The 26412-nt window shown below is 39.2% G+C and overlaps 1 protein-coding gene across 2 annotated transcripts in view; it reads left to right on the top strand.

Moving 5' to 3' along the window:
• Positions 1-26412, top strand: part of LHFPL3 (LHFPL tetraspan subfamily member 3) — a 74000-nt gene that overhangs the window by 10372 nt on the left and 37216 nt on the right. For both annotated transcript variants that reach the window (XM_063445440.1, XM_063445439.1), the window contains exon 2: positions 13262-13498. In XM_063445440.1, the coding sequence (XP_063301510.1) occupies positions 13262-13498 (237 nt within the window). The remainder of the gene's footprint in view (positions 1-13261; positions 13499-26412) is intronic.

Raw genomic sequence — 26412 nt, 5'->3', positions numbered from 1 at the left:
ATGGGACAGGGGAGGGGGGTTAAAGAACACTATGGGACAGGGGAGGGGGGTTAAAGAACACTATGGGACAGGGGAGGGGGGTTAAAGAACACTATGGGACAGGGGAGGGGGGTTAAAGAACACTATGGGACAGGGGAGGGGGGTTAAAGAACACTATGGGACAGGGGAGGGGGGTTAAAGAACACTATGGGACAGGGGAGGGGGGTTAAAGAACACTATGGGACAGGGGAGGGGGGTTAAAGAACACCATGGGAAAGGGGCGGGTGGCTAAAAATCACTATGGGACAGGGGAGGGTGGTTAGAAATCACTATGGGACAGGAGAGGGGGGTTAAAAATCACTATTGGACAGGGGAGGGGGGGTTAAAGATCACTATGGGACAGGAGAGGGGTGTGGGTGATAAGGAACACTATGGGACAGGGGAGGGGGGTGTTAAGAAGCACTATGCAACAGTTTGTTCAGAATATTTTTTTTTCTGGGTTTCCTCCTCTAAAAACTAGGTGCGTCTTATGGTGTGGTGCGTCTTATGGAGCGAAAAATACGGTAACTTGGAGGGAAACCGACACGGGAGTAGCAACACTTGAGTGAGCGAAAGACAAGAAGCTCTGTTTTTGGACAGGTTAAGAAAATGAGCAGCCATCCAGTTAGAAATAGCAAAGAGGCAGTTAGAGACACAAGTCAACAGAAACGGTGAGACATCAGGAGATGACAGATAGATTTGTGTGTAATCCGCATAGAAGTAATATTGGAAGCTTACCAAGGGAGGCAGTATAGATCGAGAACAGTAGTGGACCAAGGACAGAACCATGGAGAGAACTTGGGTTATATTTATATTTGTATTGTTTATCTTATGAAATAAAAGCCTTTCCTTTTGTAATGTCAGACTACTGTAAATCTTTTCAGCGCAGAAATGTAAACATGATTGGTATTGCTAACTGTATTTAAAGTGTATTTTTATTGAATAATTATATTATAATATTCTTAAGCAGGCCTGCGTGACATCTGTAAGAGAGGAACAGTAGAAATGTTCACAGTTATGCAAATAAGGTAGAGCATATTTCAGATTAACTATTTCTTAAGAGGTTGATATTCGTTTTTCTTGGCATCGCTATACTATTGGGAAGAAGCAGATGGTCATCAGTTTGGAATGCAGTTTATGTTTAATGGCTACTAACTTTCCATGTGAATTGTTTTCTTGTGAAGTCAAGATATGCAGCTGCAAGTAATATCATTTTATTTGAAAAACAACAGCATATTTGTCAGGACACTGGGTAAACAGTGACAAACATTTATAGGCACACAGGGAGAGACTGCAGATTAATGTCTTACCCACCTTTATTGTACCTTATCCCCGCCACCTTAAGTGTTAATTATCCCCCACTTGTGTCTCTCATACCCCGCTTGCGTCTCATATCCCCTTGTGTGTTTTTCATCACCCCTTTGTCTCTCACCATGCCTTGTGTCTCTTACACCCCTTTAACATTTCCCTCACCCTTGTGCCTTTTGCCTTCTATTTTAGAGTGTTTGTGGAGTATGGAAGAGGATCTTTATCTTTTATGACACAGTCTAGCATGAAGATGCCCACTGTTCCCAGCAAGCCACGTCCTCCTAGGCTTGGTAGAGGATAAAGAAGCCACGCTACCAAGAGGATACTGTACATTGAGCTTTCCTCCTGTTGGTCACCTGGACATTGCACCAGGTGACACTTGGAATATGGATGCAGGCAGTTTTTTACCCTAACTTTTGGGGTAAAAAACTGCACCCCATGGTAAGAAAAATGTAGTATATGACCCGTGGTAGCTGTAGGGTTAGAAGAATATGATAAAGGGTTACAGAAGACAATGGGAGAAAATAGTTGTGTGAGATGAGACTGGAAGCCTGGTAGAGGTGGAAGAATTAACTGATTAGTTTTTACTCATCCTTAATAAGAGAGTTTTAGTGGTTTATTCATCTGTCTTCTTAATCAAGTGTTCCAGGGGGAGTGCCGCTTTTCTTTCAATCTTGCATTGTAGAACATTGCCATTTTGTAGAACCGGCAGAGTTGGACACAGTTAGTCAATCAAATGCTTCCCATAGAGGTAATTTGTTTTGCACAGCACAGCAATTGCCACACACGTGTTCTAGCCTCCAAATGCTTTCTGATGGGATTGATGATCTCAGTCGAGGAGATGGGGGGCCGCAGCTGTGGGATATAAAGCACAAATCTTACATTTTAAACACTCATGAGGGCTAGAAACCTAAATATATAGAGTAACAATGTAGGGTTAGGAATACATGTTAATATATTCCTGAAATCTATTTGTTTAATTCAGAGGTAGGTAACCTTTGGCACTTCAGATATTGTGAACTATGTTATGTTTTAACAAATCCCATCCTCTTCGCCAGCTGTACAGTTAGTATATTTCTTGTATTAACATAAATGTCTGATCCTGACCGGATCTTTGTTAGCAAACCTCACTTCAATCAGGGCAGTTGATGCAGAATATTAATATTTATTGTAACAGGAAATGTTATATAACAATGAGTTATGGTCTTCACAACTGAAAGATTTGGTTACACAACATCTGTCATTCATTTAGCTGGAAAGATATATTTGACACTTACAGTTTTTGTGTTTAGGACAGGACAGTTTCATGTCTGGTTTTGTTACCTCAGGCTCACTTACACACATCATGTGACCTCTCTCACATAGCAGCTTTACTTGGTACTACATCTACCATGATCCTTTGCCAGCATTATGGCTATAGGAGCATTATGGGATATGTAGTCCACAACATCTGGTGGCCTGAAGGTTGCCAACCCTGCATTAAAACTTTCCAAAAATCATGTGAAATAAATGCCTTGCCTAATAAATCCAAATGACTTAAATACCCAAATGAACCAACCAGATTTAGAGGCACTGCACTCAATCTATTAAACTAAAGTTAGTTGCAACCAAACCATGATCTAGCAAAAACCCCACCGGTTAAAAATCCAGGAAAGAAGAAAGGGTTCAGCTTGACAATGACTTTGTGGGTCGAAATGCTGTTGTAACTGTGTTCCCCAGAAATTTGCCCCGCTGTGCTTAGGAGTGCCTGGACCCTTTCTTTTTTCCTTAAAAGGAACACTATAGTCACCAGAACAACTACAGCTTAATGGTGTCTATAGTATGTCCCTGCAAGCATTTTAATGTAAACACTGTCTTTTCAGAGGAAAGGCAGTGTTTACATTGCTGCCAGGGACACCTCCAGTGGCAGCCACTCAGACGACCACTAAAGGTGCTTTCCTGGGTCAATGTTGCACAGTGCAGCATGGTGGCGCTGAACGTTCCTCATAGAGATGTATTGATTCAATCCAATTCTTTTCTGTAAGAAAAGCAGTGGATTGGCTGAGATCGTCAATTCTGATAATCTCAGCCAAGGAGGCATATCAGCGACGGCCAGCACTGCCAGACCCACAGGACCTGGATTAAAGGGGAGTTTTTATCCTGTAACCATCCATACATTTGTATAAGGATTTAAATCCTCAGTCACTAATCTGTGCTACTCTCTGATTGGTATATACATCCACTTTTCATATTGTTTAAATAAAATGTGTACACCAGTATTTATCTGCATAGAGCTGTAGTGTTTTTATTGTAACAGATCTTTTTATAGTCACTTACCCCCCTTGTACGTTTCATACTATTGCTTCAATAGGATTTTGTAACTGAAACCAGAGTGTGATTTTTCACGGAGTGAATTATTATGTTATTTATGAATTAAATAAATTGTGTATTTAAAGATTTTTGTTTATTTTCTTTGCAGACAGTATTTGGTAATAGGGATGAATATCTTAGTGTATAGCTTTAAAATCATTTATTGATTCTCAATTAGATGGAATAAAATAAAGATTTTCATATAGCTTGTACCATCCCTTTGCTCTCTCACTGGTTTGGTTTATGATTCCAGCTGCTGCAGAATGCTGATAATACTTCCATTCTATGAGGCGGTAAATCGCAATCATTCAGTGGGCTTGCTATGTGAATCCAATTATTAAGTTTGGAGGTTAAGCTGTTAGTTAAGAATGTAATCAAATTTAAAACCTCCATGGTCATATGAATGCATAAATACTTTTGGGACCGAATTATTTCTACAAAAAAATGAGAACCTGGGTTATAAAAGTGCAAAAGATAGTTTGTTTTGCTGTATAATGTAATTTGAAAGATAAAAATACAATGAGGTTGGACTTGCAAAGTTAAATTGTAGTGCAAAAATCACATAAAGGAGCTTGACACCACAAAGTGTAGATATATTATTATTATTATTATTACCACCAACATATGCAAACCTGAGTTTCCCAGTTCTAACCAGCCAATATTTTAACCTATATTATTACAATCTCTTGCCTTATACATTACTTAAAAAGTAAAATCTGAATCTAGATTCTTTTGTATGTTTCTGTTTCCAAAACATTGTTTTGCCCAAGACGCCTCACTCTTTTTAATTTTTTTTAACTTTTTTTATCATTTAGTCCAGGGCTCGGCAAATCCCAGGCGCCAGGTTTCCATGGGTCTTTGTCAGGCCAAGGGAGCATGGAGTCAGCTGGCCAGGGGAGCAGAAATCTTCCTTCAGTTCTTGCTCTTCTCCCTTGCACACCCTATTGTGTTACTGAAAGCTCGTATATGACCTTACTTCGGCCCCTGCATAAGTGCGCGAGAGAGCAGAGCAAGAAGAGCTTGAAGATTACAGAAGCCCCATTGGACCCCAGGGAAATGATGTCTCTCAAAGTTAGGGAGGCTGGGTGGACATAAATAAAAAAAAAAAAGACTTTGTGAGTGTGAGAGGAAGTGTGTGTGTGTCTGTCACTATCTGTGTGTGTGTGAGTGTGTCTGTCAGTGAGGTCAGTGAGTTTGTCTGTCTGTCAGTGAGTGTATCTATTTGCTTAAGTTACCGGCCCCACATTGGTAAGGTGTTTCTACTCATCTTTTTTCCTATGCCATGCTGGTTTCACCTTGACTAGCCCTGCCTCCATGGCTTTCCCATACGGGAGGCTATTGCGCATGTGCGACAAAACGTTGCGCTAATCCTCATCTCCTCTTAGACATGCAGTAAATCAGTGCATCTCTATGCGGAGCATTCAACACCTCCGTGCAGAGTGGAGACGCTGAATGTAGGTGCCACACACCGTGCAGCACTGTGGATTAAGAATCAACTCTAGTGGCCGTCTGAGATGTTACTAGGCAGCAATGTAAATGTCAGTAGCTACATTGAAAAGTCTACAGGGATAGGCTATAGACACCAGAACCACCACATTAAGCTGTACTGGTTCTTGTGATTATAGTGTCCCTTTAAGAATTGTATTTTTGTTGTTGAAAATGAAACTTTTCTTAACTTTTTTTTTGTGCAAATTTTTCAAGCTTTGATACAGTCCCCTTCCTGTGTCTAGGACTGGAAATGTGTATTGTTCCTGATGTTGGCTATAATGTTGACTTTTATTTGGAGACGTTATTAGTAAGCTATCTGTAAAAATTGTAGAAGCATTGTAAGCAGTTTTATTAGACGTTGGATCAACTTTAATGGAGTCCTTTTGGGTATATCACAGGGGTAAAAGTTACTTCTTCTACTTTCTTCTGCTAGGACAAGCTCCAGAACTATACAGGGAGTGCAGAATTATTAGGCAAATGAGTATTTTGACCACATCATCCTCTTTATGCTTGTTGTCTTACTCCAAGCTGTATAGGCTCGAAAGCCTACTACCAATTAAGCATATTAGGTGATGTGCATCTCTGCAATGAGAAGGGGTGTGGTCTAATGACATCAACACCCTATATCAGGTGTGCATAATTATTAGGCAACTTCCTTTCCTTTGGCAAAATGGATCAAAAGAAGGACTTGACAGGCTCAGAAAAGTCAAAAATAGTGAGATATCTTGCAGAGGCATGCAGCACTCTTAAAATTGCAAAGCTTCTGAAGCGTGATCATCGAACAATCAAGCGTTTCATTCAAAATAGTCAACAGGGTCGCAAGAAGCGTGTGGAAACACCAAGACGCAAAATAACTGCCCATGAACTGAGAAAAGTCAAGCGTGCAGCTGCCAAGATGCCACTTGCCACCAGTTTGGCCATATTTCAGAGCTGCAACATCACTGGAGTGCCCAAAAGCACAAGGTGTGCAATACTCAGAGACATGGCCAAGGTAAGAGGCTGAAAGACGACCACCACTGAACAAGACACACAAGCTGAAACGTCAAGACTGGGCCAAGAAATCTCTCAAGACTGATTTTTCTAAGGTTTTATGGACTGATGAAATGAGAGTGAGTCTTGATGGGCCAGATGGATGGGCCCGTGGCTGGATTGGTAAAGGGCAGAGAGCTCCAGTCCGACTCAGACGCCAGCAAGGTGGAGGTGGAGTACTGGTTTGTGCTGGTGTCATCAAAGATGAGCTTGTGGGGCCTTTTCGGGTTGAGGATGGAGTCAAGTTCAACTCCCAGTCCTACTGCCAGTTTCTGGAAGACACCTTCTTCAAGCAGTGGTACAGGAAGAAGTCTGCATCCTTCAAGAAAAACATGATTTTCATGCAGGACAATGCTCCATCACACGCGTCCAAGTACTCCACAGCGTGGCTGGCAAGAAAGGGTATAAAAGAAGAAAATCTAATGACATGGCCTCCTTGTTCACCTGATCTGAACCCCATTGAGAACCTGTGGTCCATCATCAAATGTGAGATTTACAAGGAGGGAAAACAGTACACCTCTCTGAACAGTGTCTGGGAGGCTGTGGTTGCTTCTGCACGCAATGTTGATGGTGAACAGATCAAAACACTGACAGAATCCATGGATGGCAGGCTTTTGAGTGTCCTTGCAAAGAAAGGTGGCTATATTGGTCACTGATTTTTTTGTTTTGTTTTTGAATGTCAGAAATGTATATTTGTGAATGTTGAGATGTTATATTGGTTTCACTGGTAAAAATAAATAATTGAAATGGGTATATACTTGTTTTTTGTTAAGTTGCCTAATAATTATGCACAGTAATAGTCACCTGCACACACAGATATCCCCCTAAAATAGCTAAAACTAAAAACAAACTAAAAACTACTTCCAAAAATATTCAGCTTTGATATTAATGAGTTTTTTGGGTTCATTGAGAACATGGTTGTTGTTCAATAATAAAATTAATCCTCAAAAATACAACTTGCCTAATAATTCTGCACTCCCTGTATTGATTCCAGTATTTAAAACAACAAAAGGTTGTGCATGTAGCAAGCACTCTAATACGTGGTGGGATTATGTTTTCTCAGTCAGAGCAACCTCGACACAAGTAGAAAAATATTCTGAACCAAAAGTTACCTTAAGGGTTTAGTCTCCTGCGTCATATGTCCATACTTCAAAGGTCTCTCCCTAGTCAATTGTATATTTACTGGGGCTTGTTTGGAGGACAAACCTTTCATCTTAATGTTGAGGCTGATCAGTGTATGCTTTGTTTGGAAAGATGGTACACAGACATAACTGTTGCTAGAGGTTTGTTCATGTGTTGCTGTCCAAGGTTCTGAATAATACTGTCATTTATGAATATGTGCCATAGCTTCCATATTAAATGTGCAACTCTTTAATGTCAAGTAAATGGTTTTGACTAATGAATATTCACAATATATGAATAAGTACCAAAGAATAAAATAATTACTTATAATCCTAAGATATGGGGGATTTATTCATTAATCGCTGAACTATAGTTAATTGATAATCGATTTACATTATTTAGACTACAGTCCTGAAGCTGTGACAAGAGTTTAAGTTTTTTAAATCAGTATTTTCCCCCCAAATTTTAACATTTGGGTTTCAGCTCACTACAGTTCAATGTTTAGTAAATACACCTCCATATAATCTTCAGGTATGTAATCTTTTTTTTTCCTAACATTTTTCTTATTCCAGGAACACTTCACAAATTGTTGAGATGACTTGCCAACAGTCCGATGAATAAGAATTGCTCAATTGTAAATGTATATGATGAATCAAGTATCATCAGTTTATTTTTATCCATAGCATTGGGAGAGATCTTTCTTTCATTCTCAGCAGCACAATGGTTTATTCATTTTATGTGATGAAACAGTTTCTTGCCTGTATTTATTCATTTATTATTGCCTTTTTTCGTTTACATGAATTATTGAATGTCTTGTGACTTGTCCAACTATCTATCTGTAGTTTTTTGGCTATTGAACATAGTTTGTGGAGGTGAAGAAACTGAAACAATGGTGGGTCTTCTTTAACCCCTTAAGGACCAAACTTCTGGAATTAAAGGGAATCATGACATGTCACACATTTCATGTGTCCTTAAGGGGTTAAAGGGACACTCTAGGCATCATACCATTTCATGTTATTGTAGGTTATGCTACCTAGAGTCTCCTGATGCTGTCTCTTTCAGTCAGTTTGAGACTCAATCAGGCTTTTACCTTTTTTACATTGTGCAGTGAGCATTTTCAGTCACTGGTATGACTTGTTATGGCTAATGCTGAATTACAACCCCTCCATTGGGAGGGAAGGGCATAGCCAAAGGCTCATGGAAATGCTTGTTCATTCACTCTGTCAGCTTGCAGGTTTTGCATTAATCACTAATCCTCTCTTTTGGTAATAATCACTATGTGCTCGTTTTACATTTTTTTTATTTTTTTTATATAGTTACACAAAACTATACAAAAGCAGGAACTACATTTCAATGGAGAGCTTAATGTTTGACAGAGGGCAGGGCTTAAAGGAAAACTATCACCTGAAAATAAATTTTGGCAAAACTAATGAATTATATATGCGCATTTAAAGGAACCATTCTTTTTTTTTAAAGGTTGTCAATGTGAAATTTTGTGGAAAGCGTCCCACTCCCTGTTGAGTTCCTACCTTTTTGCCACCATGTCTGTCCATCTTTGATCATATGCTCCCTTGCCCCCAGCAGTGGTTAGCAGGTGGGGGCTATAACTAAAAAACACAGGGGGGACCTAGTGTTTCCCTAAGTCCACACCCATAGACTCACTTGCATTTATTTTTGCTGTGGTGCATTGTTTTTTTTATATTTTTGGGGGACTTTTTTTTTATTTTTTTTTACGAATAAGGTATTTTTTTATTTTCAGTAGTAGTGTTGTGAATTATTGTCTGTCTGTGTGAACAGTGTCCGGATTTTGCAGTCCGAATGGCCCATACTCAGCTGGATGTTTTGCCCTATTTGTTATTCGGACTTGTGCATAATCATTACATTTTTAAATGGCCCACAGGCTGTTATTTTGAGAACCCTGATTTGTTGTGTTTTGTAACATGTGCAGCAGGTTTATGTTTGTGCAAAGGACTATGCTTACAAATAAAACTAAAATAAGGCATCAAAATATTTTATTAACTTAAGCAGATATTAAATAAAAAAATTATTTAGAGTTGCACAGTTCTATTACACTGTACCAATAAATATTGCTCAATAAAGGTAGCAGTATATATTTAAACTGGTTCTGGAAATCAGAGTAAACTTCACATGCTAAATTAACAATTTATTCAGCTTTCAGTTAAAACAATAAATGATTTTAAAAAGGATTGCTCTTATTAGACTTTTCTAAATGATATGTAGATGCCAGAAAGCATTCACTTCTCAGAGCTTCCTCGGTTGGCTGATTAAATTGTTAATTTAGCACAATCTGGTGTCTACTCTGATTTCCAGCCCTAGAAGCCATCTAAGGGGAGTGTCACCCAACAAACTGACACAGTAATGCTCAACTTAGATCCAGGGATTTAAGGTATATATAAGGTGAGCTTAATATTATAAGCTAGTTTACCAACTTTGCAAAGTTGATACATGCTATACTATTGGTGTGCCTTTCCTATTTTTTGTGTTTGAGCTTTAATTCCAACAAGGAAGATGCTGCCTTAAGGGCATAAAGGTGTATTCTACTGAGCCAGTATTTTCAGGCTTTTGCTAGTGTGAGTTTTGTTTAAATTATCCATGCAATACCATCTGCACTATATATTTCTTTCTTTTTATTTGCATGTCATACCGATATAACAAAGTTTAAACTATTCATGTATATGGTTTTTAAAACTCTCCACTTCTGTCTATACATTTTTTACTTCTATCACACTTGTTTTACCTGTCTAATATAGCATAAGGCCCATTTGGTTCCTGGGACCCAGGAATTCAGGAATTGAATACTGTATCTGTATGTATAATACGCAGGTTTTGCCCTTGGAATTCAAACTGTTTTACTGCTTGTTCTGCTCATACTTTGAGAAACCAGGATTCTCATCTTGGTTTCTGGGGTGGAGTTGTTCGATGCTTTTCTGTTTAGCTATAGATCTCTGGCAGCTTACCAACAGATACACCACAATGTCCTTTGTAATTTACAGTTTGTCTTTTTAAATAGTCCTGTTCACCAACTCAGTGTATTCATAAATGATTTAAGTTTTAGAAGACATCTTATCTTTGTATATTAAAGCACCACTATAGGCACCCAGACCACTTCAGCTCAATGAAGTGGTCTGGGTGCCAGGTCCATCTAAGGTTAACCCTGCAGCTGTAAACATATGTTTACAATAGGGTTAATCCAGCCTGTCTAGTGGCTGTCTCACTGACAGCCGCTAGAGGCGCTTCCGCGCTTCTCAGTGTGAAAATCACAGTGAGAAGATGCTGACGTCCATAGGAAAGCATTGAGAAATGCTTTCCTATGGACTGATTGAAGGCGAGCGGCTCTTACCGCGCATGCGCATTCAGTGCTGACGTCGGAAGAGGGAGGAGAGTTCCCCAGCGCAGAGGGAGCCCGGCACTGGAGAAAGGTAAGAGTTTAATCCCTTCCTCCCCCTTCAGCCTGGCGGGAGGGGGGGCTATTAACACTATAGTGCCAGGAAAACGAGTTTGTTTTCCTGGCACTATAATGGTCCTTTAATTATATGGCCAGGAGACCACGCTGCTGGTTGGATTTGTATTTAGTAATATAATGATTATCCGTTTTTGTAATGGAAAATATGTTGTTTGTGTGGTATTTTTCCCTGAGTTTATGTGTGTTGTGTTGTTTGTTAAACACAGTTTTCCTAGCTACACTTGGGTATTACAAATCCACTTACATGTTGATAACAGTGGCATTCCATCTGGAATTTAATGGACATCACGGCACAAATTAAGATTTGCATAACAAGTAGTTTGTAGTGCTTGGCAGGATATTCCGTTACTTGTTCTCTTGGCATCTAATTCCTTAATTACAGCATGCTCGAATACTTTAGGTAATGAAGTACAGATTTATGTCAATTACAATATTTCCTGAGAACCTCTGTTTTAATGGTTGTGAAGATGGAGCATTCACTGGAAATCTGTGGGAGAAAACTATGAATCCTAACATGCTCCATTTATTCAACTTCTAAGCTGGTACGTTTATATGCAAATAAGACCTGAGGTTTGGCTGACTGCTCTACCTGCTCTAGAATGATACAGGATGAAAAGCTTTAAAGAGATATTATAAGCGCCAAAACAACTTTAGCTTAATGAAGTAGTTGTAATGTATAGATCATGCCCCTGCAGTCTCACTGCGCAATTCACTGTCATTTACGAGTTAAATCCCTTTTGTTTCTGTTTATGCAGGCATAGCCACACCTCTCCTGGCTGTGATGCACACAGCCTGCATTAAAACAATTGTTTCATTTTTAACCAGCTCTTATATGACAGTGTGTGTACTTTATATGCTCTTATCTTCTGCGCTGTTAATTGAACAGGGGCCGGCCTTAAAGGACCACTATAGTGCCAGGAAAACAAACTTATTTTCCTGGCACTATAGGGTCATTAGGTCCCCCGCACCATTAGGGGCCCCCTCCCACTGGGCTGAAGGGGTTACAAAATCCTTGTATGTGCTACGGAAGTTTAACAGCTAATATATCTCTCACCTATGTCTTCTGAGTACAGCAATACTCCCATGTGAATGCTTAAGGGGTAAATATGAGACACCGCTATTTCAGTTTTTTTTCCAAACTTTGAATTTTGATGCTGGGACCATTTTGGAGCATTTTAGCAGGTTTCTTGTTCAAACTATCCCTTTAAAGGTTTACCATTTCCTAATAAGACACCTAAAGGTATCTTAAATACCATATTTTGATCCTTATCGTGAGGCAATTGTTATGTTAGTTTGTGCCAAGTGCAGTTGGAATAAGTGCTTTTGTAACATTCTGGAGCATTTCAGAAGGTTATGTTTGCAAATAACTCCACAGAGGCCGCATCTATTTTTAAATATAAGTAGCTCATCAATTCAAATTATGAACAAGACCATACTATTTTCTCTAGTCTAGGAACTAGTCTATACAGATGTTTTGGGGGTATATACAGGCTTTCAAATTTCTGATTTAAGTGGAAAATTAGGGTCAAATTGTAAACAATTTGTCATACTGTGGATTACTATTATCGTAAAAAAGTACTGTTCAGTAGGTTTTTTTTCTTTTAACCCCTGACTAACCTAATACTAAATTTCCCTCTAACGTCCATTCACCCCAGCTAAGTAAATCACCAATTTAAAATGAATAAATTAAATTATTAATAATTTAATAAAATAACCCCTGAGTGTAAAAAACAAAAAACAGACCACAGTATAGTACTGTGATCTGTATAATGATCACATGGAGTGATCAATGGGTAGGAAAAGGGTTAAAGTTAGGTTTAGAGGGCTAAAAGAAGGTTTAATTTTAATTATACAATTTAATCACTAGCAGCACACATTAATAAAGGAATTCTCATTGTGATATTCCCATTACATGATCTGCTAACATTTCCTTTGCTTTAGTAAATAAATCCCTAAATATACATTTCTTCTACAGTGATGGGCAAATCCGATATTCAGTAATCTAGTAGTTTTTTTAACATTTTGATTGTTATATACAAGTACTGTATAATACACCTGTATATACATTGGATCATATGGTTTTTAAGAGAGGTAGTACAAGATATGAATATTGACATTCTCATTTTGTTCTTTTTTTTTTTGTGTTGGAACCCCAGAAAACAAACAGATTTCCACTACATGTCAGTTAAGCAACAATTGGAAACTAAAGGACAGTTAATGGTATTAATAGTTAAGGGATATAGAATGTAAGCTTCTTGGGCAACACCATTTTCTGTCCTCTAAGTACATTTGAAATTAGTCATGCGGAGAAAAAAGCAAAACAGTAACACAAACAATAAAAAATAAAAAAAAGTTGAAATAAAATCAAGACATTGTATTTTCAGCCTTTTCAGAAATCACATACAATTTTTCAAAAACCTAAAAGCACTAATAATGTTTTAATGTTTTCTCTTTCATGTCCAGCTGCCTGCCTTGTTCTTGGGTGTATGATCTTTCCTGATGGCTGGGACGCAGATGAGGTTCGGCGTATGTGCGGTGAAAAGACAGACAAGTATTCTCTTGGTGCATGTTCTGTGCGTTGGGCATACATCCTGGCTATTATTGGGATACTAGATGCCCTGATCCTCTCGTTTCTTGCGTTTGTACTTGGCAACAGATTGGACAGCTTAATGGCAGAACAACTCAAGCTGGAAACTAAAGGTAGGACTAATCCCCAGAGTCATTACATTTTTGTACATGCCATGATAATACACAACAGCTCAATATGTTTGCATATTGTCTTCACTGGGAAATTCTCTGAATTGAGACAACAGCTTTTATGATTTTTAAAGTCCATTTCATATAAGTCAAGTGAATACAAAACTCTGGATACATTATGTTGTGCCTACAGTTTTGGAATCAGTTCAGCTGCTTGTTTTCAGATGTTTTGCTGCATTTCAGTTTTCCTGCTGTTAAATGAACTATGCAGTGGGCATTTTGAGCACCAATCTAAACCACCTTCACTCTTCGCTAGTTTTCTGTACATGCCACCTGGTCTAGTTACTGTGCCGTCCCCCGATAAAGCAAGTTTCAAAAGTTTGAAAAACAAGACATTTGATGAAGTGCATGCTGAAGATTGCTTAGGACAAGAGACAGAAGAATCTAGTAAAACTATATTTTTTATAATATCTTAAGTTCTTAGCATTCTGCTCTGTTTGAAAACATGTGAGCAGAACATACAGTGATTTTACTACATTCCATTATTTGACACTTTCTGTTGTCAGGTCAGCTTTAAATTGGCAGTAAAACCGCATAGAATGTGCATTTCATAATAAAGGCAATGTATTTGCTTATAGGTGTTCTAACGTGTACAAGTAAATCCAACCTTGTAAACATGTGCACTGATTTAACACATCAACACATTTCCAACTGAAGAGGGCCCAAATTCAAATTCTGGTCCAGTTGAGATTTTCCATGCACTCTTTATTGCACTTTTCCTGCTTTCCTTGTGAATATTACAACATTTTTAAATGGCAAAAGTATTTGTTCTAACAGTTTGGGATACTGTTAACCGACAGCAGTTTGTCAAATCTGTTCTTTATTTTCAATCAGGATCCCTAGTATTAGCATATGGTAATAAACAGCAGGTGGTTGTTTTGTTTTTACATACCGTAATAGACTTTTATTACATTTCAAAAAATAATATATTTGTACATTTTAGTATTGATTAAAGAGCAAATGTTAATTCTTAAGCAGAGGTATTTTTTTAAATAATGAACTCAATATCAGCTGTTTTTGATGGTTTTTATTTAATACTTTTTTTTCAATAAACCTTTATTCCCTGATTAGTTGCACTTCATGTTTCTATATTGAGGATATTGTTAACTATGACCCCACTCCACCTAGAATGTAAACTACTTTGAGCAGGGCCCTTAATTCCCTCTGTTCCTGTATATCTAACCATTGTAGTAGTAAGGTTAAGAAGTCTCCAGCTTAAACGCTAGAAAACCATTGCATATGCAAATAGAAGCACATTTGTAATTTTAAAGGCTAGAAAGAAATGAAATAGTCATATTTATGTCATGTTTATTTTAGCACAGATTGCTAGCACACTATTACATTGTTTTTGTTAACTCATCTATACATAATACATAACTTGCAGTCATTTAACTTATTTGTAAGGTATTTGAGACAAATATTTCTTGATTTGTTTTATTTTTACATTTTTACACATCGCATATTTTCGTGCTCTCTAAACAACTATATTGAGAAGAGACACTGACGAGGCAGCATGATTCCTCCAAATCTCAGACGAACTTAAGCTTAGCCCAACCCTACAAAATCATGAAATATATTAACCCCTTAAAGACCAAGGCTCTTTTGCGATGTGACATGTTTATGACCAATGTGAAATAAAAGAAATGGTCCAGGTAGATTTAATGAAGATCAGTGCATATTACAAGCAGCAACATTTTGACCTCCAAATAAGGTCTTTATCAAGCTTTTTTTTTTTTGACTGTAAACACCCCACAATTGTATTCTGCTACTGTTCTCAAGTACAATAATATCCAACATGTATAACATATCCCCTCATCCAACCACTAATCCTACCCTTAATCCAACCCACAATCTAACCCCTAATCCATACCATAATCCTATCCATAATCAATCTCCCAATCCATCCCAAATCCCACCTTTTAATTCTACGTTTCCTTCTGCTGACATCAGTAAACACAATGTAGTGTGTGAATCATACGTCTGAGTGTGATCACTTAGCCTCTGTGAGTGTTGCACATAGCTAATTTCTCAGTCTCCGGTCACTAATTGTGGCCTCATATGACAGAGTAGACCTTTATTTTTCAAATTATACCTGTGATCCCCTTTTTTTTTTTTTTTTTTTTTTTTAAAGCTTCTGGTGGGCTGGAGGCAGACTCATCACTACCATGGATGTGCGATTACTATAAGCACTGCACATAGCTCATCTATCAGTCTGGGCCCACTAACTGTGGCACTAAGGTATCCAGTGATACCTTGGACTCCTTGGTACCAACAGGGATTTATCTCTATGTCATCAAGAGGTATTAAAGTCCTGCACTGCACACCATGTGATATATACGGGGTTAAGAAACATAACCGTGAAACATTTATTAACCCCTTAAGGACTGAGGAAGTTGTACAAGTTGTGTTAAATACAAAACTTTTGCGCTATATGTTTGTTCAAGTGTAATTCACCTCTTTCATATTACCTGCACCCACACTTATCATTTATAATTTTGTTCAGGAGAAACAGGGCTTTCATGTCACATCAAAAATGTATATATTAAACATAATTTAATATGAATAAAATATAATAATTATTGAGAAATTAAGAAATGTTATATATATTTTTTTGTTCTGTTAGCTGTTACTGCAATTAAGTACACATATTTGTATACAGCGATGTCTCACAAGTAAAACAGTACCCACAATGTTCAAGTTTTATGGTGTTTTGGAAAGTTACAGGGTCAAATATAGCACATTACATGTTTCTGTTTATACACATTTGAAATTTGCCAGACTGGTTATGTTGCCTTTGAGACCAAATGGTAGCCAGGAATGAAAATTACTCTCATGATGGCATACCATTTGAAAAAGTAGACAACCCAAGGTATTACAAATGGGGTATGTCCAGTATTTTTAGTAGCCACTTAGTCACAAATACTGGCCGAAATTTGCATTCATATTTTTGTGTGAAAAATGCAAAAAACTAATTTGAACACTAATTTTGGCAAGAGTTTGTATATTATATGTATAATTATATATATATATAATTAACATCATTCTAAGTGTATTTTAATATTAATATATATAATTATATATAAATTAATAAAATACACTTAGAATAATTGATTGTGTATGTGTATATAAAAGTACGTAGATCATATATATATACATATGCACTATATATATGATCTAAGTACTTTTTATGTACTTTATTAACTTTGACTTACTTTTAAAACTTTTTTGCAGGCATTAGGGGAACAGCCTGAAAGTTCAGGCTTGCCCCCCTTTAGGCACTGCACAAGCCAGCTATCCCGGCCATGTGATCACATGGCCCGGTGAGGGCCAGATTGATCAGAGCAGGGCTGCCTGAGCTCCCAGGCTGACTCCAAGATCGTGACCGGGATGGGATGGGATCGGCAGGGACTCGGTAAGTCCCCTGGACGGCTGGGACGTTCTGTGCCTCCCTCCCTAGAACCACACCAAAAAGGATGGTATAGAATTCCTGCTGTCCTTAAGGGGTTAAAGATAAATAATGCCAGCTTCAGGAACATTCTCGTACAGGTTTATAATTCAAACCCTGAAATAGCATTATTATGGTTACAGGAACACTGTGGCGTTAGGAATACAAACCTGTTTTCCTAATGCTATAGTGTCCCTCTCCCTAAATTATTAGTTCCCCCTCCTACTCTCTGGTTAGCAAGGAGTTAAAATCCCTTTTTTTACTTACCCGTTTCCAGCGTCGAGGCTTCCTTGTCGCCGGCTAGGTCTCCTCCCTCCACGACATCATAGTGGGATCTCATGCACGGCTTTCACTTCTTTAGGCAACAGGAATCATCTCTATTAGCTGTCTGGAAGACAGCCACTAAAGGTGGACTTAACCCTGCAATGTAAACATTCTCAGAAACTGCAATGTTTTACATTGCAGGGCTGAACAGACAGGAGCACTGCATCCAGACCATTTATTTGAGGTGAAGTGTTTTGGGTTCCTGTAGTGTCCCTTTAATTGTTGTATACCCTCTATGAATATCAAATCATGTTTAAAATAAGTAAAAATTAGATATCCAGAATATGATTTAAAATGAAAATCAGACTAGCCAAAATATCATATGTTGATTTTTGCAATGAAGATAAAAAACAACAATATTAAATTTCTCAAAACATTATAATTAATATTTTAATCACTATGTATACATATTATCTAGCATTTACCTATAACCTATTAGCCAGGCTTAAGAGTTACTCTCTTAAACTTAAAAAAAAGGATAAGAAAATATATATTTGAATGCCAAGGGCATAACCCAAATAGATTACTAAGAAAAAAATGAGACAGCACTACAAAACTCAAATGTATGACTATATACAGAATGTATCTTGGGCCAACACCAATCAAAAATACCCACGATGTGCAATAATCCCTAAAAGAGGCTTACACAGGCAGACATAAAGATTTACTTAGTCTCCAGGGACCTGAGCATTTTACTAAAAGTACAAAGCAGCCAGAGCTTACTAATTCTAACAGATGTCTGACAAAGTTTCAAAATACAGGGTGTGACGAAGTGCCCTTCGCCACTTGGTCCTGGAGAGGCCTGCTTGCCAGCCTCCTCCACTGTGACTATGACTCTTTGATGTATTTGGCTTTAAAGCCCCTATTCTACCTTCAGACAGACTATTTATGTAGGTTGCTTTATTTCTCTTATGTCTTAGTCACCCTGTACCCATTATAGGTGCAGGGTGTGTGTAAAGTAATTGTTTATAGTGTGTGTGTGTGTGTGTACTGTGAAATGTATTGCCTGCCCCCCTGTACTGCTGAGGTTTGCTACCAACTACGTGGATTTGACTATGGAGCTTGTCTAGTGCCCTCTGTTGATAGCAACAGCAATATGCACTACCTGAATAGCAAGACTTGTTCATTTGCATATGGGGATTGCTATGCTCTGCATACTCCCCTGAGCTTGAATCACTTAGCTATTTTAAGAGCTTGTTCCTGATACGCTCTCCTTGGAGGAGAGGTCTTCCCCACACAGTACTGGATGCTGGAGATTCATACAGGGTGGAAGGAAGAGGTCTCTCCCACACAGTCCTGGAGGACAGAAGCTGATCCAGGGTGGAAGGAAGACGGCGAGACTCCAGTCAAGCTACAGCGGTTGCGGTTGCGGTGGTTGTGGTGTGCGGTGCTTGTGGTCCTCGGCGCAAGCTAGGAAGCGTCCATCAATGGAGGGTACTCGGTCGGAGTACGGGGAGCTCCGTTACACAGGGACAGAAACGTACAGTATCCAGCAAGGGGGAGTATTAATCACATTAATATGTGATGGCAAAGGAAGATCTAATGTTTTGCTCCATTACCAGAAAACAGGGCAATGGTACTCCTTGCATCATAACCACTACAGCCCATTGATGATGAGTATAACCCTTTAACGATTTAGGCATTTGACAGGTTATTTCTGGTGTTGTTTGCCCAAGGTAACTGTAGACTCCAATATGTAACTGAGGTATTAGGGCTGATAGAATCTATGTTGAATGCTGTCCTCATTGAGTAGCTGGAGGTATCTGTAGACTCCTTTTAGAGCCAAGGCATTGTAGGCAACAATGGATTTTCTGTATGAACCAGCTCTCATTTGATACATGGGATGTCATATTGGGTGTAATTTGTCTTGGGTAACTGCAGGCTCTTAATGGAGCTGAAGTATCATGGCTGATAATATTTAAATTGAATCATCGGCTGGAGGTATTTGTAAACTGTCTTGAGAAACAGAGGGATTGTATGATTTGTATGAACCAGCTGGCAGCAGATGAGGAGCAAATATTAGGCACCTGAGAGGTCATATTGTCTGTAATTAGCCCTTAGTAACTGCAGGCTCCAAAAGGATCTGACTAATGTAATTTACACTAAATACTTACCTGCAGTTATTCTTTCCCCTGTAAATAGTAGATCAACTTTGCCATTGTTTTTTACATTTCTGTTTTTTAATTTCAATATTTTATCAGAGATCTGTGGATATAGGTATAATTTGTCAATTGTGCTTACTTTGTACTTTTAGTAAAATGCTCAGCTCCTTGGGGACGAAGTAAATCTGTATGTCTGTCCCAGTAAGCCTCATTTAGTGATTCTTGCACATAGTGGGCAATATTGTTTGGTATTAGTCCAAGATACATTCTGTATATAGCATGCCTCTTAACCATCCTGATTTTCGGGTCCTGTCTCTGTCATGACTTTGTTCCCTGGTGTTTTATGGGGACACCAGGGACAGCCAACAAGCATAGTGCAAGCTCATCATTAAATGGATGAGTACTATGCCCAGGGCGTAGGACCCTGCAGAGAGCACTAAAACAGTTTCCTTGCATTGACTGGCCCTAGTTGGCCAGCCTACTTGATTGGCAGGCAGCCTGATGTACATTAAAACCAGGCTGACCTGTCAATGCAATGGGCAGACATGCCCCCACTTGGGCAGGCCTTTCCTCTTTGGACAGAGCTAGTAACATAAACCATTTATAACCTATCCAACAGCATCCAGATTCACAGGAAGAACCTGGGAGGTGTAATATAGTCCTAAATTATATTTATGTAGTCTTGTTTCAAGTTCAAACCAACTAGCTAGACTTCGACCCTTTAATCTCCAGAACCATGGATCTTAATGTCATGGTTCTGATACAAATATCCTGGCAGTGATTACATTTGACTCTAAGGCGACCGTTCTCACTCAGCAGCCACTAGAGGCCTTTCCTAGTCTGCTTTTAACTCTTTGCAGGCCCAGCGCTCTGCATGAAAACTCTGAACATCTCCCATAGCGATGCACTGAGCCAATGCAGCTACATGCGCATAGCCTACCAGTGCTCTATTTAGTTTTATTTCTTTATGGCCTCAAAATCTAAATAGATACTAAAGCACTCTAACATTATAAATACATGGTTGTATTCCTACCATTAGTTTGTACCTTAAAAAATGAAATTCTAATCAGTAGTAAGAAAATTTTAATCTTATGTTCTTTCGGTGACTGAACGCAGGGAGATATATGAGTAGTGGGTCAGTGAGTATGGTAATGCAGGTATGTTTGTTTGTATAATATATCACTCTTAGAACAGGCAAAAAAATCTAAAATCTAAATTAATTACAATATAAAGAATTTGAAAATAAGAACATATTGTACATTTTAAAAAATGTATTGTAATAGTTTGCCATTTTCATGTGTTCCTTATGTATGCTACCGTCTTCTCTATATGACACATTTTCCACACACTTACTGTAATTTTATCACATGATTTGTCAGACCGCTCCAGTATGGTTTGACAGAAAACCAGAGGAAGGTGTCCTTGGACTCATAAAACTTTGTAGTATTGACAGATTATTTTTCTCTCGAAAGGCACCCTGACTTGCAGTAAACTTGTCCAAGAAACTTGACTACTGCACAGACTGGTAAAAACAAGCTTCAGAAATGTCTAATGTTTGATCATTTTTGACAAAGATCAACATTAATGTGAATGTTTAGTCACAACCGAATATATTTTTGGTACATTATTCACAACATTATTTAATTTCTACATTAACTTGGAGCTTGATTTAATATTTTTGGATAAACTTATAAAATGATATAATAATTTAAAGCAGCTGTCAGACATCACATTTGCAATTCTAGTCATTTGCCCTTATTCTAAAAAACATGCCTTGAGATTCATCATAGGCATCTCTACTATGCCATTCACTTGGACAAGCGGTTCTCATTTACCCTTTTTTTTCCCCCAATAGATGAGAAATCTTTTTCAGGTTTATTGTCTATGCATTTGCTGCATTATAGTGTTGGTGCTAACTAGAAAAAAAAATGTTTAATACACATGCACACTTTCTTAATATCCCATACAAAAGCTAAGGCTGATTATCAAGAGAAAAAAAGTTAACCCTCCATAACAGTACTGGTGAAGGTTAGCAAATGTTGTAATTTTCTGTATTATTACAACTTCCATTATATGTACAGGGAGTGCAGAATTATTAGGCAAATGAGTATTTTGACCACATCATCCTCTTTATGCATGTTGTCTTACTCCAAGCTGTATAGGCTCGAAAGCCTACTACCAATTAAGCATATTAGGTGATGTGCATCTCTGTAATGAGAAGGGGTGTGGTCTAATGACATCAACACCCTATATCAAGTGTGCATAATTATTAGGCAACTTCCTTTCCTTTGGCAAAATGGGTCAAAAGAAGGACTTGACAGGCTCAGAAAAGTCAAAAATAGTGAGATATCTTGCAGAGGGATGCAGCACTCTTAAAATTGCAAAGCTTCTGAAGCGTGATCATCGAACAATCAAGCGTTTCATTCAAAATAGTCAACAGGGTCGCAAGAAGCATGTGGAAAAACCAAGGCGCAAAATAACTGCCCATGAACTGAGAAAAGTCAAGCGTGCAGCTGCCAAGATGCCACTTGCCACCAGTTTGGCCATATTTCAGAGCTGCAACATCACTGGAGTGCCCAAAAGCACAAGGTGTGCAATACTCAGAGACATGGCCAAGGTAAGAAAGGCTGAAAGACGACCACCACTGAACAAGACACACAAGCTGAAACGTCAAGACTGGGCCAAGAAATATCTCAAGACTGATTTTTCTAAGGTTTTATGGACTGATGAAATGAGAGTGAGTCTTGATGGGCCAGATGGATGGGCCCGTGGCTGGACTGGTAAAGGGCAGAGAGCTCCAGTCCGACTCAGACGCCAGCAAGGTGGAGGTGGAGTACTGGTTTGGGCTGGTATCACCAAAGATGAGCTTGTGGGGCCTTTTCGGGTTGAGGATGGAGTCAAGCTCAAATCCCAGTCCTACTGCCAGTTTCTGGAAGACACCTTCTTCAAGCAGTGGTACAGGAAGAAGTCTGCATCCTTCAAGAAAAACATGATTTTCTTGCAGGACAATGCTCCATCACACGCGTCCAAGTACTCCACAGCGTGGCTGGCAAGAAAGGGTATAAAAGAAGAAAATCTAATGACATGGCCTCCTTGTTCACCTGATCTGAACCCCATTGAGAACCTGTGGTCCATCATCAAATGTGAGATTTACAAGGAGGGAAAACAGTACACCTCTCTGAACAGTGTCTGGGAGGCTGTGGTTGCTTCTGCACGCAATGTTGATGGTGAACAGATCAAAACACTGACAGAATCCATGGATGGCAGGCTTTTGAGTGTCCTTGCAAAGAAAGGTGGCTATATTGGTCACTGATTTTTTTGTTTTGTTTTTGAATGTCAGAAATGTATATTTGTGAATGTTGAGATGTTATATTGGTTTCACTGGTAAAAATAAATAATTAAAATGGGTATATATTTGTTTTTTGTTAAGTTGCCTAATAATTATGCACAGTAATAGTCACCTGCACACACAGATATCCCCCTAAAATGGCTAAAACTAAAAACAAACTAAAAACTACTTCCAAAAATATTCAGCTTTGATATTAATGAGTTTTTTGGGTTCATTGAGAACATGGTTGTTGTTCAATAATAAAATTAATCCTCAAAAATACAACTTGCCTAATAATTCTGCACTCCCTGTATTTCCAAAGGTGCCTGTGTGTTATATGTGTATCCTCTGCACTAAAACAAAATAGTGAAAGTCTATAACCTGTCATTATAGGGAAAAGGCAGTGTTTACATTGCTGCCTAGTAACACATCTAGTAGCAGCCACTCAGACGGCCACTAAAGTGCTTCCTATTCAGCTTCTCTGCGCTCTGCATGGAGGCACTCAACGCTCCCCAGAGAGATGCATTGATTCACTGCATCTCTGTGAGGACATGCTGATTGGCACAGCATTTTGCTTGGTGATCTCAGCCAGGGAGGCGAGGCCAGATGCGGCAAGATCTGCACAGCATGGGGAAAAAGATGAGTAGAAGCACTATTCCCAATCAATCAGAGGGGGGTTAGTCACCTAAACATACACACTCACTGACAGACAGACACACACACACAGTAACTGACAGACATATACACACACCCATTGACAGAGAGACAGACACACACACTCATTGACAGACAGACATTCACACATTCACAAAGTATTATTTGTTTTAATTCAATTTAAGTCCACCCAGCCTCCCCACCTGTGGAGGAGCTGGAGTGGATCAGCTTTCCCTGGGGTCCAGTGGGTCTGCTGTCACCTTCATGCTCTGTTTCCTTGCGCTTTGTTCTGTGATGCCGGGGCCAAAGTGACGTCATATTCCGGCTCCCGGTATCACTGCAAGGAATGCAAGGGAGCAGAGCAAGATGTTTATAGCTCACTTGCCGTCTGGCACATCCTTTACAGCCTCCTGTCTCCATTCTCCCTCAGTCTGCTGCTTGTTCGCCCGCCTTCATTGCATTCAGCCTGTCGCCTGCCTTGAAGGGAACGGGCTGACAAATGCTCAGGTGCCAGGACAAAACTCCTAGCAGCCATGACGACCTGGAGCCTAGGATATGTAGAGCCCTGGCATGGAGTGTCCACACATTCGTGTAGCAGTCACCATTTGTATGGTAAATTATTTACTGACAGCACACACATTTATATAGCAAAATAAAGCACAGCAGACAATTATACAAGGAAAATTAATGCTCAAACATTTATTTAGCAAAACACACATAGCGGCAGCAATTTGTAAAAACAAAAAATAGCCAGAGCAATGAGACATCTGTATAGCGAAACAGTGCACAAAAAGGACAGCAAAACAATGCACAAAAGAACACACAGTTGTATAGCAAAACAAAGCAGATATTTGAACAGGAAACAATGCACAGAGCATACACAACTCAGTAACAAAATAATGCACAGAACAGAGGTACCATCCTATAGTAAAAGAAAGCACTGAGCTGAAAGACATTCCTATCATGAACCAACACCCATACCATATAGAATTATGCCCAGAGCAGACATACATATGAATGTAGAATTTTCATTTTGGCTATACACTGTTATACAGACATTTTCATTAATACCAGTGAGAAATAGAGTGATTGTATTTCAAAAATGCAACAGACCTTCATAAACGTGATACTAGGGTATTCAAAGCAGCAAAATATTGAGTGACAGAACCTTACCTCCGTAACTCCGTAACAACACTAATTTGCATAACTATAGCTTACTTACAATAATGCTGTATTTTCATTAAAACTATACACAACCAGTGTATGAGCACAGAACATATAGCAACTATTTACCACAAGGCATTTACACATGTGGATGTCTATTTCTGGCTACCACTACCCCTGAAGGGTATTGTTGTGTGTAATGTCATATTTAACTGACCCTTATTGTGTTTTAATACCTGTGCCTGGAGACACCATCACTACATGTAGGGATAGCATGCATGCACACAGTACTAAAGTTTTTACTTATATATATGTAACTGTTCCGTATTTCATATTGCTAGATATCTATGTACGATAATACATACCCACTTGTAAAACCCAAATCACCAATACACTCATAAACCCACCCATACCCACAAATCGCCACTGATATATACAAATTTATAGAAGCACATAGGTATGATTAATATTGTGACGAGAGCAATCTCGCCACATTGCATTGGAGAAGCCTGGTTGCAGGCCTGCTGCTTTTGGACTATGGGCCGACAGTTAAACGGTTAATTTTACTGTGCAGAAAGGTTTATTCATGCCTTTCTGCACAGCCGTTCGGTAGATTCTGTCTACTGCACGAACCGCCTTCTGTTAGTCTCCCCAGAGCCGTGGGGAGCCGGCAGGCGCTGTTAATTGGCCACCCAGAAGCTAGTGTGTGCCTTCAATCTACCTCCCTGAAGCCGCGGGTTAACCGCGGCTTAACGAGCGTGTGCAGTCAATTGACCACCCAGTAGTGACTGTTACTGGGTGGCCGCGATTACACTTAGCGGCCGCTAGGTGGCGGTGTTATGAAGCTCCCCGGACGGCCAGCGGTGCTCAGCCCGGAATCAGTGCACTAAAAGCGGACACTTTTACATGCAGGCACCGCTGAGCCTCCAGCCCCCTGGTTCCTATTCGTGCGATTTAGCTGAAAACCGGTTAATTCGGTAGTTTGTGTATGTGAATGTGTTAACCCAGATAGTTATGCCATGGAGCCAATTTGTGTAATTAAAGACTCTGGCTCCATGGCAATTGAACTGTGTGAATAGGATCTGAGCGCTATTCGGTAGTTTTGTGCGCTCAGATCCCAGCTATCTGGGGATATGTGACGTCTGTGTTTTATGTATAAAATGTAATATTATATGTTTTAATGTATTTTACTGTATTTGGGTCCCCACGTGTATAATGGAGTTTGCCTCTGTCCTGGGAGATAATTGAATTACTTCTCAATTATCTCCAGGATAGAGGTAGGGAAATTAGGATGCATTGTGGGGATGTTGTATTTCTGTGTGTCTGAAATGTGATACATGTCTGTCTTTGATACAGTCTTCCATCTGGTCCCCTGTGGGAGACCTGCATAAATACTGGGCAGGTAGCCCTGAATAAACCAGACCACTGCTTGACCCTCAACACGGAGCTCTGTCTCGTCTTTGGGGGGATTTACTGAATGCTGTTAGAGACTGATTGCCAGGAGTGTAAGCCGCCTGGGTGCTTTTCCTGTTCGTCTGCTAGCAGCTATTCGTGAGGTTCCAGTTCGGGAGTTTGGAGTGCTATTTTGTATGCAGTTCGGGAGTTTGGAGTATTCCCTTTATCCAGTTCGGGAGTTTGGTGTTCTGCAGTAGCTGTGCCTGTATCTCTGGAAGGGGAAGATCTTCTAAACGGCGGTTTAACCCCCTTTATGCCTGGGGGTGCCTTTACAAATATATACATACATCCACTTCTATGGTGAGAAAAAGAGACTGGGGAGAAGAAGATTAGACAGATTAGAACAGCAGTAAACATCCGAAAACTAGGTCAGGAGCACTGATTC

Source organism: Pelobates fuscus, chromosome 3 (assembly GCF_036172605.1).
Source record: "Pelobates fuscus isolate aPelFus1 chromosome 3, aPelFus1.pri, whole genome shotgun sequence".
Classification (NCBI taxonomy): domain Eukaryota; kingdom Metazoa; phylum Chordata; class Amphibia; order Anura; family Pelobatidae; genus Pelobates; species Pelobates fuscus.
Note: the sequence above shows the minus strand (reverse complement) of the source record. Positions and strands in the feature narration are given on the sequence as shown.